At 37.3% G+C, this 15,108-nt stretch overlaps 1 protein-coding gene across 1 annotated transcript; it reads right to left on the bottom strand.

Moving 5' to 3' along the window:
• Positions 1-2,021: 2,021 nt before the first annotated feature.
• Positions 2,022-14,346, bottom strand: LOC112934337 (protocadherin beta-4). Its single transcript, XM_026017763.2, has one exon. It carries the CDS (start codon positions 6,605-6,607, stop codon positions 4,220-4,222), a length of 2,388 nt encoding a protein of 795 aa, XP_025873548.2. The 5' UTR covers positions 6,608-14,346; the 3' UTR covers positions 2,022-4,219.
• Between the last annotated feature and the right edge of the window lie 762 nt (positions 14,347-15,108).

The raw sequence follows: 15,108 nt of genomic DNA, 5'->3' as shown, positions 1-15,108 counted from the left end.
TGAATACATAAATAAAATCTTTAAAAAAAAAACACCTCACTAACTGTATCCATACCATCTTCGTTTTCAATTATTGTCATGAATTTAAATTTTGTATATATTTTAAATCCTTTAAGAAACTACTATTTTTGCCTTGTATGGTTACTATTAATCTATATTTACCCTCTTCATTTCTTGCTGCAAGTCTGATTCCTTTAGGACTTCTCCCTCTGCCCAATGAATTCTACTGAAAGTATTTCTTTTAGTGCAGATGTGATTGTGATTAATTCTCTTGGTTTTTACTTGTTTGAAAACCTTATTTTTGAAGGATATATTTTCTGGTAATATAAGCATCTCCTTGACTCTGGTCTTCAGCATCTTTCCTATGATATGTCTAGATGTACTTTGTATTTTATTTCTCTTGATTGGATTTCCTCAAGCATCTTGAATAGTAAAGGATTTTCACGAATTTTGGAAAATTCTTGGTCATTATCTCTTCAAACATTTCTTATTCTTTATTCCTAGTATCACCTCTCCTTTTAGGATTACAACCATATGTGTGTTCATTTTTCATTATGTCTCACATGTCACTAATGTTCTTTTCTGTATTTTTCATCATTTTTTCCTATGCTTCTATTTGGATATTTTATATTGGCCTATCTTGCTTTCACTAATCCTGTGTTCCTTTATGTCTACTAAGTCATAAACTATTTAAATAGTTTTTAATTTCAGATATTATATTTTCAGTTCTATTTAATTTCCATTTTAATTTCAATTCTCTGGTGAAATTCTCCTTTATTTATTTTCTTTATTCCTTATTTGTAACTTATTAGTCATACTTATTTTACATCACTGTCAGTAAATTTTAGTGTCTATTTCTTCTTTGGGTCATTTGTATTGTCTATTATCTTCTCCAGGTTTTATTCATGTGTCAACCAGTTTTTTGTATGTGTACTTAGGAGGTTTTTTTATTGAATGCTGAATATCTATGTAAAAAGCTGTCCAGGATCTAGGTGATATTATCTTCTTCCACAAAGAGTTCACCTTTTCCTCCATTAACTTGATAGAGTCATGTCTAATCAAATTTCCTTAATCCAAACAGGCACCATGTATAGTCAAGGTGCTTTGCAGTCCTGATAAGCACCTAACACTCCAGGATGATCAGTTGAGAACTTAGTGTATTTTCCATGGTCTCTTACCATGGCAGGTTCTAAACCCTAGTCTTCATGTATCAAGACTATCAAAACTGACTCTGCTGTTCAGAGATGTTTTACTTAGGCTTTTAGTTTTCTTCCCTGGAATATCCCTGAATTTGACAAGTGTCTTGGAGGGGGAAAAGTAGCTATGAGCTTTCATCTTCCAGTCTGTCAATGGCTACTGAAGTTAGCTATTGTTCTGGCCCTAGCAGGAGCCTTCTGTCTGTTCTAAGAGCTAGCAAACTTCTGCAGGGCAAATTGACTATAGAAGTCAGTTCACAACTCCAAGAAATCTTGGCTCTTTGAGTTCTTATTATATCATCTGCTATCTGTTGCTTCAAACAGATAATTTCTGAATTTTAATAAGTTTTTATGTGTGTTTCTGCTGTTAGGTAATCCATCCATTCTACCTTTAGAAGCAGACTTCCACCAAATAAGTATATAACTTTTATTTTGTTTTTTTTAAGATTTTATTTATTTATTCATGAGAGACACACAGAAAGAGTGAGAGTCAGAGACATAGGCAGAGGGAGAAGCAGGCTCCATGCAGGGAGCCTGACATGGGACTCAATCCCAGGTCTTCAGGATCACGCCCTGGGCTGAAGGCAGCGCTAAACCACTGAGCCACCAGGGCTGCCCAGTACATAACTTTTAACCTCAGATTGTTTAAAATCTGTATTTTGTAATTTTCAGTAGTAAAGGAAGAGGGAGTTTTTGAAGTGATGTGGGCCTATACAATGCCTTCAGTAAAATTTCTGCCCCCAAACAGCATATGTTCAACTTACTATGCGCTGTGGCCAAAAAAAACAAAGAAATTGTAATAAAGAAGGATATTAGCTGAACCTATTGTGTGTGGTAGTCACTTCACAATATATTTAATTCAAAGCATCATTCTGTACACCTTAAATTTACACAGTATGTATTTCAATTATTTCTTAGTAAAACAGGAAAAATGCACATATAACAGAAGCATGTGAGAAAACATAGGATTGAAATGAGCATTATTATCAAGATCTTTGGCCTTCATTGTTTATTTTTGTTTTTGCAACAATAAAGTTGGCTTATTTTTCATAAGGTATTCAATTTGCAGAAATTATTTGATCACATTTACTACTAAAAAAAATCTTTGAAATCATCTTACTTAGAAAATCATTGAATTTCAAAATGTTGATCCATTCTACACCAAGTCTGGTATACAGAATGATCCATGCATTATTGTAAAGAATGATCTGTGCTTTATGAATACACACAGTAATCCATAAAATAATACACAAAGTAATTCACAGATTTACACATAAATTCATAAAGGTGGGTTCTGGGTGTTTATTTGGCCAGTCTCATTTGGGCAATTATACAAATTGGACTTTACTGACATAAACAGAAAAAAAGGAACTTGGATTTTGATAATGTTGAAATATACTGGTGAAAACTTCAATCACATTTCTCATCACCATACATAAAAGCTATTCATTTAAATAACCAGTAAATGGAGTAGTCATTAAAGTTTACTACCATATTTATGTCTATATGTACTTGTGTTTAATTTTGTTCTCATTTTTATCACTTTCTCATTTCAATTTTTAGGCTAGATGAAAGCTAAATGTTATGTTTCAGGAATAACTTAACCAGTAATTTTCCTTTTTATGTCATTATACCCTTAAGAACAAAAAGTATTCAGGGATAAGTATAAATAATTAAATTCTAGTAGGATGACCCTTCAGATTAAAAATAAATATTTAGATTAAAAAGCAAGCCCTTTAATTGCTCACATTATGCCAAAAGTTCAACTAAGAGGTTTTACACTTATATCCATATAAATTTAGTTGGAAACCACATGATTAGCTGACTTTGCTTATTTAATACAACGTAAAACAATTATACTTCCGATAAGTTCATTTCTTATTTAATTCCTATTTCTATTCTTATTGTCCAAAATGACAAAATAATGCTTATTTCTTATAAATGAAAATTTAGCAGAATTGATAAGCTTACATTAAATACCTCAAAGTACATTGAACAGAAGATAGCTTCGACATCAAAAATAAAACATTATTTTGTTGATAAAGTAATTTAAAATGAAAATTTCCTATCACCCAATAACCTTGAATAGACCTGAAAAGAATAACTGAAACTCAGAAGAAATTCTGTGACCCTTTCGAAAGATGGAGAGAAGCTGCAAGAAAACCAAAAGAAACATATACAGTAAATTACACATGAACTTCTATTTATTGGGCAAAATGAAGGACAAGGAAGTATATGATGTCCTTCATATCTTGAATCCTTTGAAAGGATTTAAGGCTTATTTAAGGTTCTGAAATTGTTTTAAAGGATCTTGCCAAGCAGTGACTTAGGTTTGTTTAGTGAGCATGATGCCAAATTATAGATTTTTCTCAATTATTACTTATAAATGAGAATAATTTTTAAAATCTAATATTAGTACATATGGAACACACACAAGGTGATAGGTAAGTAACAATCAAAAAAAATTTTTTAATTCTAGTATGTATGGTGTTCACAATAGGAAGTCACAATTTTAGTGTATTAATATTTTAATCAAAGTGCATGTTTATGTACAATTTCAGAGAAACAATTAAGTTAAGTTAGATGCTCATGGGTTTTCGGGGACATAACCTGGAGAACAGTCAACAAGGCCTAGGTAGCTAAAAGAATTTCCAACACTCCGAAGATAAAGACAAACATCACAAATATATAGAAATGCACGAATACATAAAAGCTTTAAGACATTAAGAAGTTGATTTAAATAAAGTTTTTTCTTACACTACTTGAGTAATTATAGTTATGGAAAGATTAATCACGAAGAAAAGGTCAAATATGGAGAATATACATACTCCATAACCAGTGTAACTGAAAATACGAGTCCAATGAATATTAATCAAAGGAGGAAATTTTAGCACAATCAGGGATATGCGTAGTTTTGGAATAGAGATATACATATTTAGACAACAAAATTTATTAAAGGAAAGGCATGGCAATGAGATGTTTACCAAAATTAAGGAGAGGCTGACTTTGGCCAGATACAATCTTTAACTGAATACGAAGCTATTCCTGCAGTTGGAGTTTTCTTTAATTTCTCTCTCACTGTCCTCAATCAAGAGGTTGGGAAATATCGGTTTCAGAAATTTGAACTCACCAGTTCTAGGGACTCCGGTCAGACAGACGTCATACTGGTAGCTCTGGGACAGGGTCCCCGCGCCGCTGACGTCCACCAGGTGGCCCGGAAAGTGGCCCTCGGGCACCGCGCAGCCACCCCCCGACGCCGCCCCGCTCCTCCTGCACAGCCGCACCGCCACGAACGCCAGCGCCGAGCACAGGAAGAGCGACGACACGGACGCCAAGGCGATGACCAGGTAGACGGTGAGCGGGTCGGCCCGGGCCTCGGCCGCCGCCACGTCCGGCAGCGGCAGGTAGGGCTGCGAGAAGCCGTCCACCAGCAGCACGTGCAGCGTGACGCTGGCCGACAGCGGCGGCTCGCCATTGTCCTTGACCAGCACCAGCAGCCTGTGCCTGACGGCGTCGCGCTCGCTCAGCAGCCGGGCCGTGCGCACCTCGCCGTTGTGCGCCCACACGCCGAACAGCCCGGGCTCCGTGGCCTTGAGCAGCTGGAACGACAGCCAGGCGTTCTGGCCCGAGTCGCCGTCCACCGCCACCACCTTGGTCACCAGGTAGCCCGCCTCGGCCGCCCGCGGCACCAGCTCGGTGCAGGGCGCAGAGCCGTTCTGCAGCGGGTACAGCACGAAGGGCGCGTTGTCGTTGTCGTCCAGCACCAGCACGCGCACCAGCGCCTGGCTGCTCAGCGCGGGCGAGCCGCGGTCGGCCGCGCCCACGCGGACCTCGAAGGCCTGCAGCGCCTCGTAATCCAGGGACCTGAGCGCGAACAGCTGCCCGTTGTCCGCGTTGATGGACACCAGCGAGGCGAGCGGCAGCTGCGGGTCCCGGGGCGGCAGCAGCGAGTAGGTGACCTGGGCGTTGGCGCCCGCGTCCCTGTCGGTGGCGCTCACGGTGCCGATGTGCAGGGCGGGGCTGTTGTTCTCGCGGACGCGCAGGGTGTAGGTGGTCTGGCTGAAGGCGGGGGCGTTGTCGTTGACGTCGGAGACCGTCACGGTGATGGCGTGCTGGGTTTGCAGCCTGGGGGTCCCCAAGTCACTGACGGTGATGGTGATGTTGTACTCCGCCTGGCTCTCTCTGTCGAGGGGTCTCTCTGTTACCAGGGTATAGAAATTCTTGAAAGTCGGTTTCAGAAGGAAAGGCAGATTTTCAGGAATAGAGCAAATCATCTTTCCATTGTCTCCAGAGTCTCTATCTCGAATTCTGAAGACAGACACTACAGTCTCAGGAGCATTTTCTGGGATAGAGCTGGTGACTGAAGATATGGTAAGTTCAGGGGCGTTGTCATTCATATCCACCACATATATGACTACAGTGCCTTTTCCAGAAAGGCCTCCTCCATCAACAGCCTCAATTTCCACGTGGTAAGATTTAATTTGTTCAAAATCCAGTTTCTTTGTCAGTCGGATTTCTCCTGTGACTTCATTTATTGAGAAAGTTTGCTTAATTTCATCTGATGCTTGGAACAAGCCATAGGAAACACTCCCGAAGTTTCCAGCATCTGCATCTCTAGCCGAGACACTAAGTACTGGGGAGTCTAAGGAGCTGTTTTCCAAGACCTGCACCTCATATGGGGAGTGCACAAACTCTGGAGCATTGTCATTGACGTCCATAATCAGGATTCTCACTGCAGTGGTGCCAGACCTAGGTGGAGACCCACCATCCAGTGCCATGAGGGTTAAGCTGAACTCAGGCTGCTCTTCTCGATCCAGTGCTTTGTCCTGCACCAAATCTGGGTATTTCTTGCCCTCACTATGATTTCGGGTTAGAACATGAAAATGAGAATTGGGGCTGATGGTGTATTTTTGAAGACCATTGCTGCCCACATCCAAATCCTGAGCCAATTTCAACGGAAAGAGAGTCCCTGGCGGGCTGTTTTCCGGTATTTTCAAGAGCATTTCCCTAGTCGGGAATACCGGGGAGTGGTCATTTACGTCCTGGATTGATAATTCTCCTTCAAAAAACTGAACTGGAGTTTCTAGAAATACTTGGAAATGCAGTACACACGGTTCAACAGGGCCACATAGCTCTTCCCGGTCTAGTTTCTCCCTCAAAAGCAAATCTCCAGTCTGACGATCCAGCTGCAAGCGCTGCTTGTCATCGTCAGACACCACCCGGGCCGACCTGGCTGCCAGTTCCCCCATCCCCAGGCCCAGATCCTCTGTCAGATGGGCTACAAAGGAGCCACTCTCTGTTTCTTCCATCACAGAATAACGAATAGGCTCGGCGCGAGCCTGAGACAAGAACACCATCAAAATAAAGGCCATCACTTGCCTGTTTGGTTGAATTCTCTCTAGTGTCTCCATGTTGGAGACTTGGTGCTTTTATATCCAATCCCTCCTGGGAGCCAGAAAAAGACTGGAGGTATTAAATTCTGATTTCTTGTTTGGTAGAGTCCTCACAAAGTTGCCTTTAATCGTAAATTCGTTTAGTGTGTCGCAGCCCAAACTCGCTAGTAATCCAGCACGGCTAGCAAAGCTTCATGCGTGTATTTTTTCTCTTTGCAACAAAGGAATACGCGAGCTTTTTAGGGCTCTTGATTCAGTCTTAGCCTGCAGCGCCACCCTGCGTCTCGACTGAGAAATTTAAATTCTCATGTCAAAGCATATTTTGGAAGTGTCCAAATGTAAGCTATTTTTAAAAGTGCATAGAACTTTTACAAAGTTTTTAATTCCATTAAATTGCATAATCTATAAGATTACTTCATTATACTGCATAAGATAGAGTAATTATAGGCACAAAGCAAGAGGATAACCTGGTCTCCCCACACTCTAATCAGCGGGACTTTACTCCATTTCCCCTTTACATAATCTAACCAGGTGAGATAAGTCCTTATAAAATTATAATTCATAATAGTTAATATTTGTTTATTCCCAAGTATGTGAGGAATTTATGATGATGCAAAAGTTTTTAAAGGTGTTTGGTATCACATGGTCTCAAGGAGACTATTTTTTCAAAGGGAAGTTTCTGTGTTCCTATACTGCTACACAAATAGTAGTATTGTTGAATGAAGAAGCATTTCACTTTGTTGAGTCCTTTTACAGTGTGAACCCACATTAAATTTAGAAGGAAATCAAACAGTATTAGAGTCAGATTCTTAGACCTGGGGAGGAGATCAAAGGGGTTTTACAGATAAGGAAACTGAAGCTCAAAGGATTATAGGACTTGATTACTTGACTATTATCAGAATAATATATAGACAAAGTTAAGTGAGTAAATATAAATTTTTTAAGATAAAGGCCTTAAGCTTAAGCTTATTTAGTTAGATACTTATATTTTATAATAAGTTTGCTTCTTACCACTTTTTATGCTTTTTATACCAGATACCATATTCTTCAACCAGCTGACTTGGGGGGAAATAAGAAGCCCTGATTTTAAAGCATTTTATGGCTCAGCGGTTTAGTGCTCCCTTCAGCCCAGGGCGTGATCCTGGAGACCTGGGATTGAAGCCCACATCAGGCTCCCTGCATGGAGCTTGCTCCTCCCTCTGCCTGTGTCTCTGCCTCTCTCTCTCTCTGTCTCTCTCTGTCTCTCATGAATAAATAAAAATTTTTAAAAAGCATTTTAACCTGTGAACAAAGGGGTCTCAGGCCTTGTCTATTCATATATCATAAAGAGAAGAGACTTATTTATAAAATAAAACTCCAGCGCAGTGTGCAGCTATTGTGATTGTCAATATAATAATTTAACTGAGATTCAGTTAACTAGGTTTGGTTGCAATTAGTACATTGAGTGGAGTACCATTTATCTTTGCACATACAGGGTTTCCCCTCCTTAAATATCTTGCCATTTTATTTGATTACTTAATAATTTATAGTTCATGTTGAATGAATTATTTTAAAGGCAGTTAATAATCTTAGAGTCTGAGGGACAGAAAGTATTAGAAAAATATTTTTGAAAGAGCTTAGATTATGGTAGTCATTCACAAATATCAGATGAATAAATAAATTAATCCACTCTAATGATCGTGTTTCTATTTATATAAGAAGATTATTGCCAGATCATACATTCAGCCATTAACATGTCTGAAAATAAACAGAATTCACAGAGAACATGCTAAGTATGATTCAGTTAAATTTACTTTGATTCTGGTTCTATTAATTAACTCCTATAAGAGACATAGCAATGGCAGTAATAATAACATTAATACACTTTAGAATTCCTTCATATTAAGGCAAATCAGAGGAGATACAATATATAGGGCCATTAAGTGAAATAAAAATAATAAAACACTGAAAAGAGCAAAAGATAAGAATATTATTTTAGATATAAGTGGAAAACAAATATCTTGGGCAAAACAAAAAGCAAGCTGTTTATAATAACCAAGCTCTAATTAGATTCAAGTTAAAGTGTTCAGAACAAAACTCAAACTATATTTTGTTTACTTCTTTCTATATGTTAACATTGAAACAGTGTCGCAAATCATCTCTTTTCATTCCTTTTGTCAATCCAAAGCAAGTGAAATTTAGATAATATTAACACATAGGTGCCTCTATATGCTATTTTTTTAAAATTTTTATTTATTTATGATAGTCATACAGAGAGAAAGAGAGAGGCAGAGACACAGGCAGAGGGAGAAGCAGGCTCCATGCGCCGGGAGCCTGATGTGGGATTCGATCCCGGGTCTCCAGGATCGCGCCCTGGGCCAAAGGCAGGCGCCAAACCGCTGCGCCACCCAGGGATCCCTATGCTAGATATTATAAGCATTTACACATATTAATTCATTTTATCCCCCAACCACCCTATGAACACCCTATGAAAAAATGTGGCACTCTTATTAGCCACATTTTTTAAAGAAATTGAGGCACAGAGAGTTTAAATAACCTGCCCATAATCAAACACCTTATGAAATGGCAGAGCTAGGATTCAAACTGTTAAAAAGATTGTGGCTCCAGAATGTATTCTCTTACTCACATAAGTGGGATTGGAGAAGCGAACAACTTTTTAGATAATTTAGATTCATTCTTCAGCCTTGCCTTGGTTACAGAGATATCATGGGTGATATATGTGTTCAACTTTGCAAGTAATATAAGAATCTTTAAAATGGTCTGTCTTCCTAAGGTGTTACAAAACTTAGAAATTGGAAGAGAAACTAATAGTGTTTTGTTGAGGTCAAGGTAAAAAAAAAATAAGAGTGATATATATATTTTTATATATAATGAATATATATATTTTTAGATATATAATGAATTCTCTGTAGCCTTGATTATTGGAGAAAAAGATATCTATGTATAGATCTTTTGAAATGTTATTAGGGTGTAAAGTTAAAAGCAAGTAAGATGACCTAAGAGATTATTCCCCCAAATAAATTGCTAAACCTAGAAAAAAAATCGATTATATTTTACCTGCACAGAGGAGGAGTTAATGATATCAAAGATGATCACTGAAAAACCATTCTATTCTAGTCAGGAAGGTTACATTATCCATTCTGAAGGATTCATACTACAAAATTTACACAAATTTCATCAGACCTGAAATACGACATTTGAAGCATTTTTTCTATGTTGAATATACAAAGAGAGAAGGAATAGTTTTAATTCTTCCCTGGCAAAGTACAAGCAAGAACTTCGAATTTCTTTGAAGGAAAGATCAAAATCATTTCAAAGGAATTTGAACACCAGTAGACCAAAAGTTCAAAATGCAAAATCCATACTCTGGAGTTTTGAATACTCTCACTTGTTTAAAAAAAAGTGAGAGAATGTTTTTTAAACTTCAGGATGACTTGAGGGCTATTTTGTTCTTAACTTGAAGGGGGAGAGTAGAGCAGAAATTAAACATTAATTGTTAAGAGAGATTAATTGGTGAAATAGGAATTAGATTGTAACTAGTATTTTTAGTTCCTTAAATCACACTTATATATAGTATATATACTATAAATAATATAAATATATAATCAATAGTATTATTTCAAAATATTAAGCTAATGTTAATAATTAGTTAATATTGATGGTTTATGAATTTTGTTAGGAAGTCTTATAAATTTTTGAGATTTTTCTACTGGATAGATAAATTAGATATATCAGGCTGGCCATTTGAGTGAAATAACTTTAAAGCAAACAATACTGCTCACTGGTAAAAACAAAATGATATCAGTTAAAATTCCAAACTAAACCTATAAGTTATTTTTTAAAATCACATTTATTGGGATGCCTGGGTGGCTCAGTTGGTTAAGTGACTAACTCTTGGTTTTGACTCAGGTCATGATCTCAGGGTCATGAGATCGAGCCTGGCATTGGGCTCTGCACTGAGTGTGCAGTCTGCTTAAGATTCTCTTTCCCTCTCTCTCTCTCCCTCTGCCCCTCCCCACCTCACAGTCACATGTGCACTCTCTCTCTCAAATAAATAAAATCACATGTATTGAAACACGACTTTAGAAAGTAGATATCTGAATAATTCAATTTTGGCTTGAGAAATTCATGATAGAATCTAAGATAATTTCTAATAATTCCTTATAGTACATACCAAATAAAAAGATAGTATTGGTATGTTTAATGTATCAGGATGTTCAAATATCTACTGTCTGACTAATAATACATCTTTAAACTCAGGAAGTATGAGTCCTCCAAATCTGTTGTTCTTTTTCAAGATTGTTTTGTCTCTTCTGGGTCCCTTGCATTTTCTTATGAATTTTAGGGTCAATTTGCCAATTTCTGCAAAAACAAAACAAAACCAAAACCCCAAAACAAAACCAGCTGGGATTTTGATAGGGATTGCATTGAGTCTGTAGACCAATTTGAGAGGTATCACCATCTCAATAATATTGAATCTTTCAATCAGTGAACACTTTCCATTTGCTTAGGTCTTCTTTAATTTCCCTCAGTGATGTTTTGTTGTGCTCAGTGTAAAGTCTTGTACCTATTTTGTTAAATTTGTTCCTAAGCATTTTATTCTTTTTGATGCTATCATAAATGGTTTTAATTTCTTTTTTGAATTGTCCAATGCTAATGTATAGAAATACATTTGAGGGACACCTGGGTGGCTCAGCGGTTAAGCGTCTGCCTTTGGCTCAGGTCGTGATCCTGGATCAAGTCCTACATCAGGCTCCCTGCATGGAGCCTGCTTCTCCCTCTGCCTGTGTCTCTGCCTCTCTCTCTCTCTCTCTCTCTCATGAATAAATAAAATCTTTTTAAAAAAAGAAATACATTTGATTTTTAAAGATTATTTATTTATTTAGAGAGTGGGCATGGGAGGTAGGAGGGTAGAAAAGGGGCAGAGAGAGAGAGAGAGAGAGAGAGAGGAAACAGATTCCTCGCTGAGCCAGGAGGCCAGTGTGGGGTTCCATCCCAGGACCCTGAGAGCATGACCTGAGCTGAAATCAAGAGTTGAACATTCAACCAACCCAGCCACTCAGGCGCCCCTCCTTAGGATGTTCTTTATACAAGATCATGTCATCCACAAAAATACTTTTAATTCTTTTTTTAATACTTGTAATTCTTAATTTCCAATCTGATTTATTTTCTTTTTCTTGCCTAATTGCCCTGGCTAGATTTCCAGTACAATATTAAATAAAGTAGTGGGAGGAAACATCATTGTTTGTTCCTCATCTTTGGGAGAAAGTCTTTTACCATTAAATATGAAGTTAGCTGTGGGTTTGAGTTCTTATTATTGCCCTTTATCAAGTTGAGGACATTCCCTATTCTTCCTAGTTTATTGAGTGTTTTTATCATGAAAGGTGTTGAATTCTATTAAGTGCTTTTTCTGTGTAAATTGAGATGATTGTATCATTTTTCCTTTTTGTTAATAAGGTGTATCATACTAATTGATTTTCATATTTTATTTTCTTTTTTAAAAAACAACACTTTAGTTTTTAAAGATTTTATTTACTTATTCATGAGAGACACACAGAGAGAGGCAGAGATGTAGGCAGATAGAGAGGCAAGCTCCCTGAGGGGAGCTCGATGAGGGACTCAATCCCAGGACCCTGAGATCATGCCCTGAGCTGAAGGCAGATGCTCAACCACTGAGCCACCCAGGCACCCCTGGTTTTCATATTTTAAACCAACTTTGAATTTCTGGGATAAATTCTACTTGATCATGCTGTATAATTCCTTCTATATGCTGCTGGAGTCAGTTTGCTATTTTGTTTATAATTTTTGCATCTATATTCATAAGGGATATGGTATATAGTTTACTTGTATTATCTTTGTTTTTAGCATCAGGATAATACAGAGCCCATAGAATGAATTGGGAAATGACCCCTGCTCCTCTTTTTATAATTGGATTTGTGAATGACTGGTGTTAGTTTTTTAAGCATTCAGTAGAATTCTCATCCAGGAACTTTCTTTATGGGAAGTTTTTGATTACTGATTAAATCTTCTTGAATAGGATAAGACATCTAAGATGAAAAAAATCCACTTCCCCAGAGATAAAAAATTTAGGCACAAAGAAACCCCACTTCAAAATGACAATATTTAGACAACATAATTTTAATTTTTTATAAACTGCCAATTGTTTTAGAAGTTGAATTTCTCATCAAAGCTCTTCCTCATAGACAATCTATATTAGCTGGAGACAACTGACTTCAGAAATCTGAACCCATTTGTCTCTGACATTCCAGTCAGAAACCTCTCACATTAATAGTTCTGCAACTAAGTCCCAATGATGTTGACATCTCCCAAAGGCTCAAAAAAAAAATGGCATTATGAGCAGTAGTCCACTGAAGGTTCCCTGTTCATCCTCCACAACTGAACATCATTGAACAGGAGCAGAGAATTGAAGAAGAAGATGGCTGAGTCAATTCAGTGATCATGAGGACAGAGAATCTATCAGATGAGTACACGTCTGAGGAGGTTCAGTGAATGACAGTGAATGAGGAGGTTCAGGCTGGGAAAGGTCCTAGACCATGTCAAATAGAGGTGGCTTCTAGTTCTTAATAACAATAGCTTGTGCCTGGCTGTGACTATCAGTCTAGAGCCTAGATATGCTTCACTGCTCCATACTTACAGGTTGTGAGCCCACATGCTAAACATCAAGTACTATGAAGCTTTGCATCATTATTATAAAGATCCTGAGTTCTAACTCACATTGCCATCCAGATTACCACCGTGTTCTATGTGGCACCAGCTCAGTCCATAAATATTTGCAGCAAGTTTCCTTGGTCATCTAGCACTACCATGTGCAACACTGTAGAGCATGCAACTCTTGATTTTGGGTGGTGAGTTAGAGCTCCATGCTACGTATAGAAATTACTTTAAAAACATAAAGAATTGGGGATTCCTGGGTGGCTCAGTGGTTTAGCGCCTGCCTTTGGCCCAGGGCGTGATCTTGGAGTCCCGGGATCAAGTCCCACATTGGGCTCCCCTGCATGGAGCCTACTTCTCCCTCTGCCTGTGTCTCTGCCTCTCTCTCGGTGTCTCTCATGAATAAATAAATAAAATATTTTAAAATAAAAAAATAAAAAATAAAGAAGTTTACGGATAAAAGAATGACAACTATACTTATTTCATACTTTTTCACAACAGTGTTGGATACCAAAAGAACAGAAGGAAAATGAGTTTAAATTTAATAATCTATGTTCAACCAAACTATTGGCTAAGAATATTCATATTAGACATAAAAATAACTCTGAATTACAACTAACAGATTTCTAGCTTTAAAATATATAGCAATCTACTCTAAAAAGGAAGAATAAATAAAGAACAAAAGTAGTGGGATATGGCAGAAAACTTTGACTTTTTTTAAAAAAGTCTTCATTTACAAGGAAGTCATATTTAAGGATTAAGAAAGATTTATAAAAATTATGCTAGCTTGGGTGCCTGGGTGCCTCAGAGGTTGAGCATGTGCCTTTGGCCTAGGATTGAACCCCGCATCAGGCTCCTTGCAGGGAGCCTGCTTCTCCCTCTGCCTATGTCTGCCTCTCTCTGTGTGTCTCTCATGAATAAGTAAAGCACAATTTTTTAAAAATTATTTCTAAAATTACACTAGCTTATATGCTTCGGTAGTTTTAATAACTGATGTTTGAATATAGTTTAGATTTAAATGAACTTAATTAGAAGTTTGAAATTTTCATTTCTTTTCTTGAAGTGTTAAAAAATAGATTGTAAATGTCAAGGAAATATTTCAATTATTAATGAATGTATGTGTTTTCAAAGAGGAAAAATGAGAGTGCACACTATCCAGAATTACATTTTGAAACTAAATTCATGCTTGGCTATTTTAAAGTTTATTCAAAGATTTTCAGATCTTGCAAATTTCACTTAATTTTGATACCAGGAAGGCTAACCAAAGTTCAATAGAATAACCAATTAGAGGCCAGAGAATTCAAATACTGACTTCAGGAAGCTAATTTGATGAAGAGAAGGTCTGAGAAGTTGACACTGCTTTTATAAATCATTTGTATTTCACTTTTTCTTTATCCCTGAAATCAAAGATGTGAACAAGCACAACTGGAACCCAAAGAGAGATTAACACATTATTTTACAATTCTCTTAGTTTCCAGAAATCTCAACAAATGAAGGAAGACCAGGAAATAATATGTTGGCTCTATGGAGATCAGAATTCTTTAGCCCCAGCCCTTTCTGAATGTAGCTAGTTCTTCTGAATTTCACTGTACAGATAAGTTCCAAGTAAACAAGTTCTTGAAAAATTCATTGACTTCTCAAATATTTTTTTAAAAATTACTCATTCAACAAATGTTATTGAAGCATCTACTATGTGTGAGGCATTGTGTTATAATGCTGGAGATGCAATTCTGAATAAAAGAGAAACAGACTCTACTGATAATTTCCATAGAGTCTAGTCAGGTTATTTAGTGTATTTGGGGGGGGGCATTTTAATTTCCTTTACTTTTTGAGAATTAGAATATTAG

Source organism: Vulpes vulpes, chromosome 2 (genome assembly GCF_048418805.1).
Source record: "Vulpes vulpes isolate BD-2025 chromosome 2, VulVul3, whole genome shotgun sequence".
Lineage (NCBI taxonomy): Eukaryota > Metazoa > Chordata > Mammalia > Carnivora > Canidae > Vulpes > Vulpes vulpes.
Note: the sequence above shows the minus strand (reverse complement) of the source record. Positions and strands in the feature narration are given on the sequence as shown.

Bases quoted from the DNA above. Each gene is read 5' to 3' on its own strand.
- LOC112934337 (XM_026017763.2), bottom strand. From the start codon at position 6,607: ATGGAGACACTAGAGAGAATTCAACCAAACAGGCAAGTGATGGCCTTT.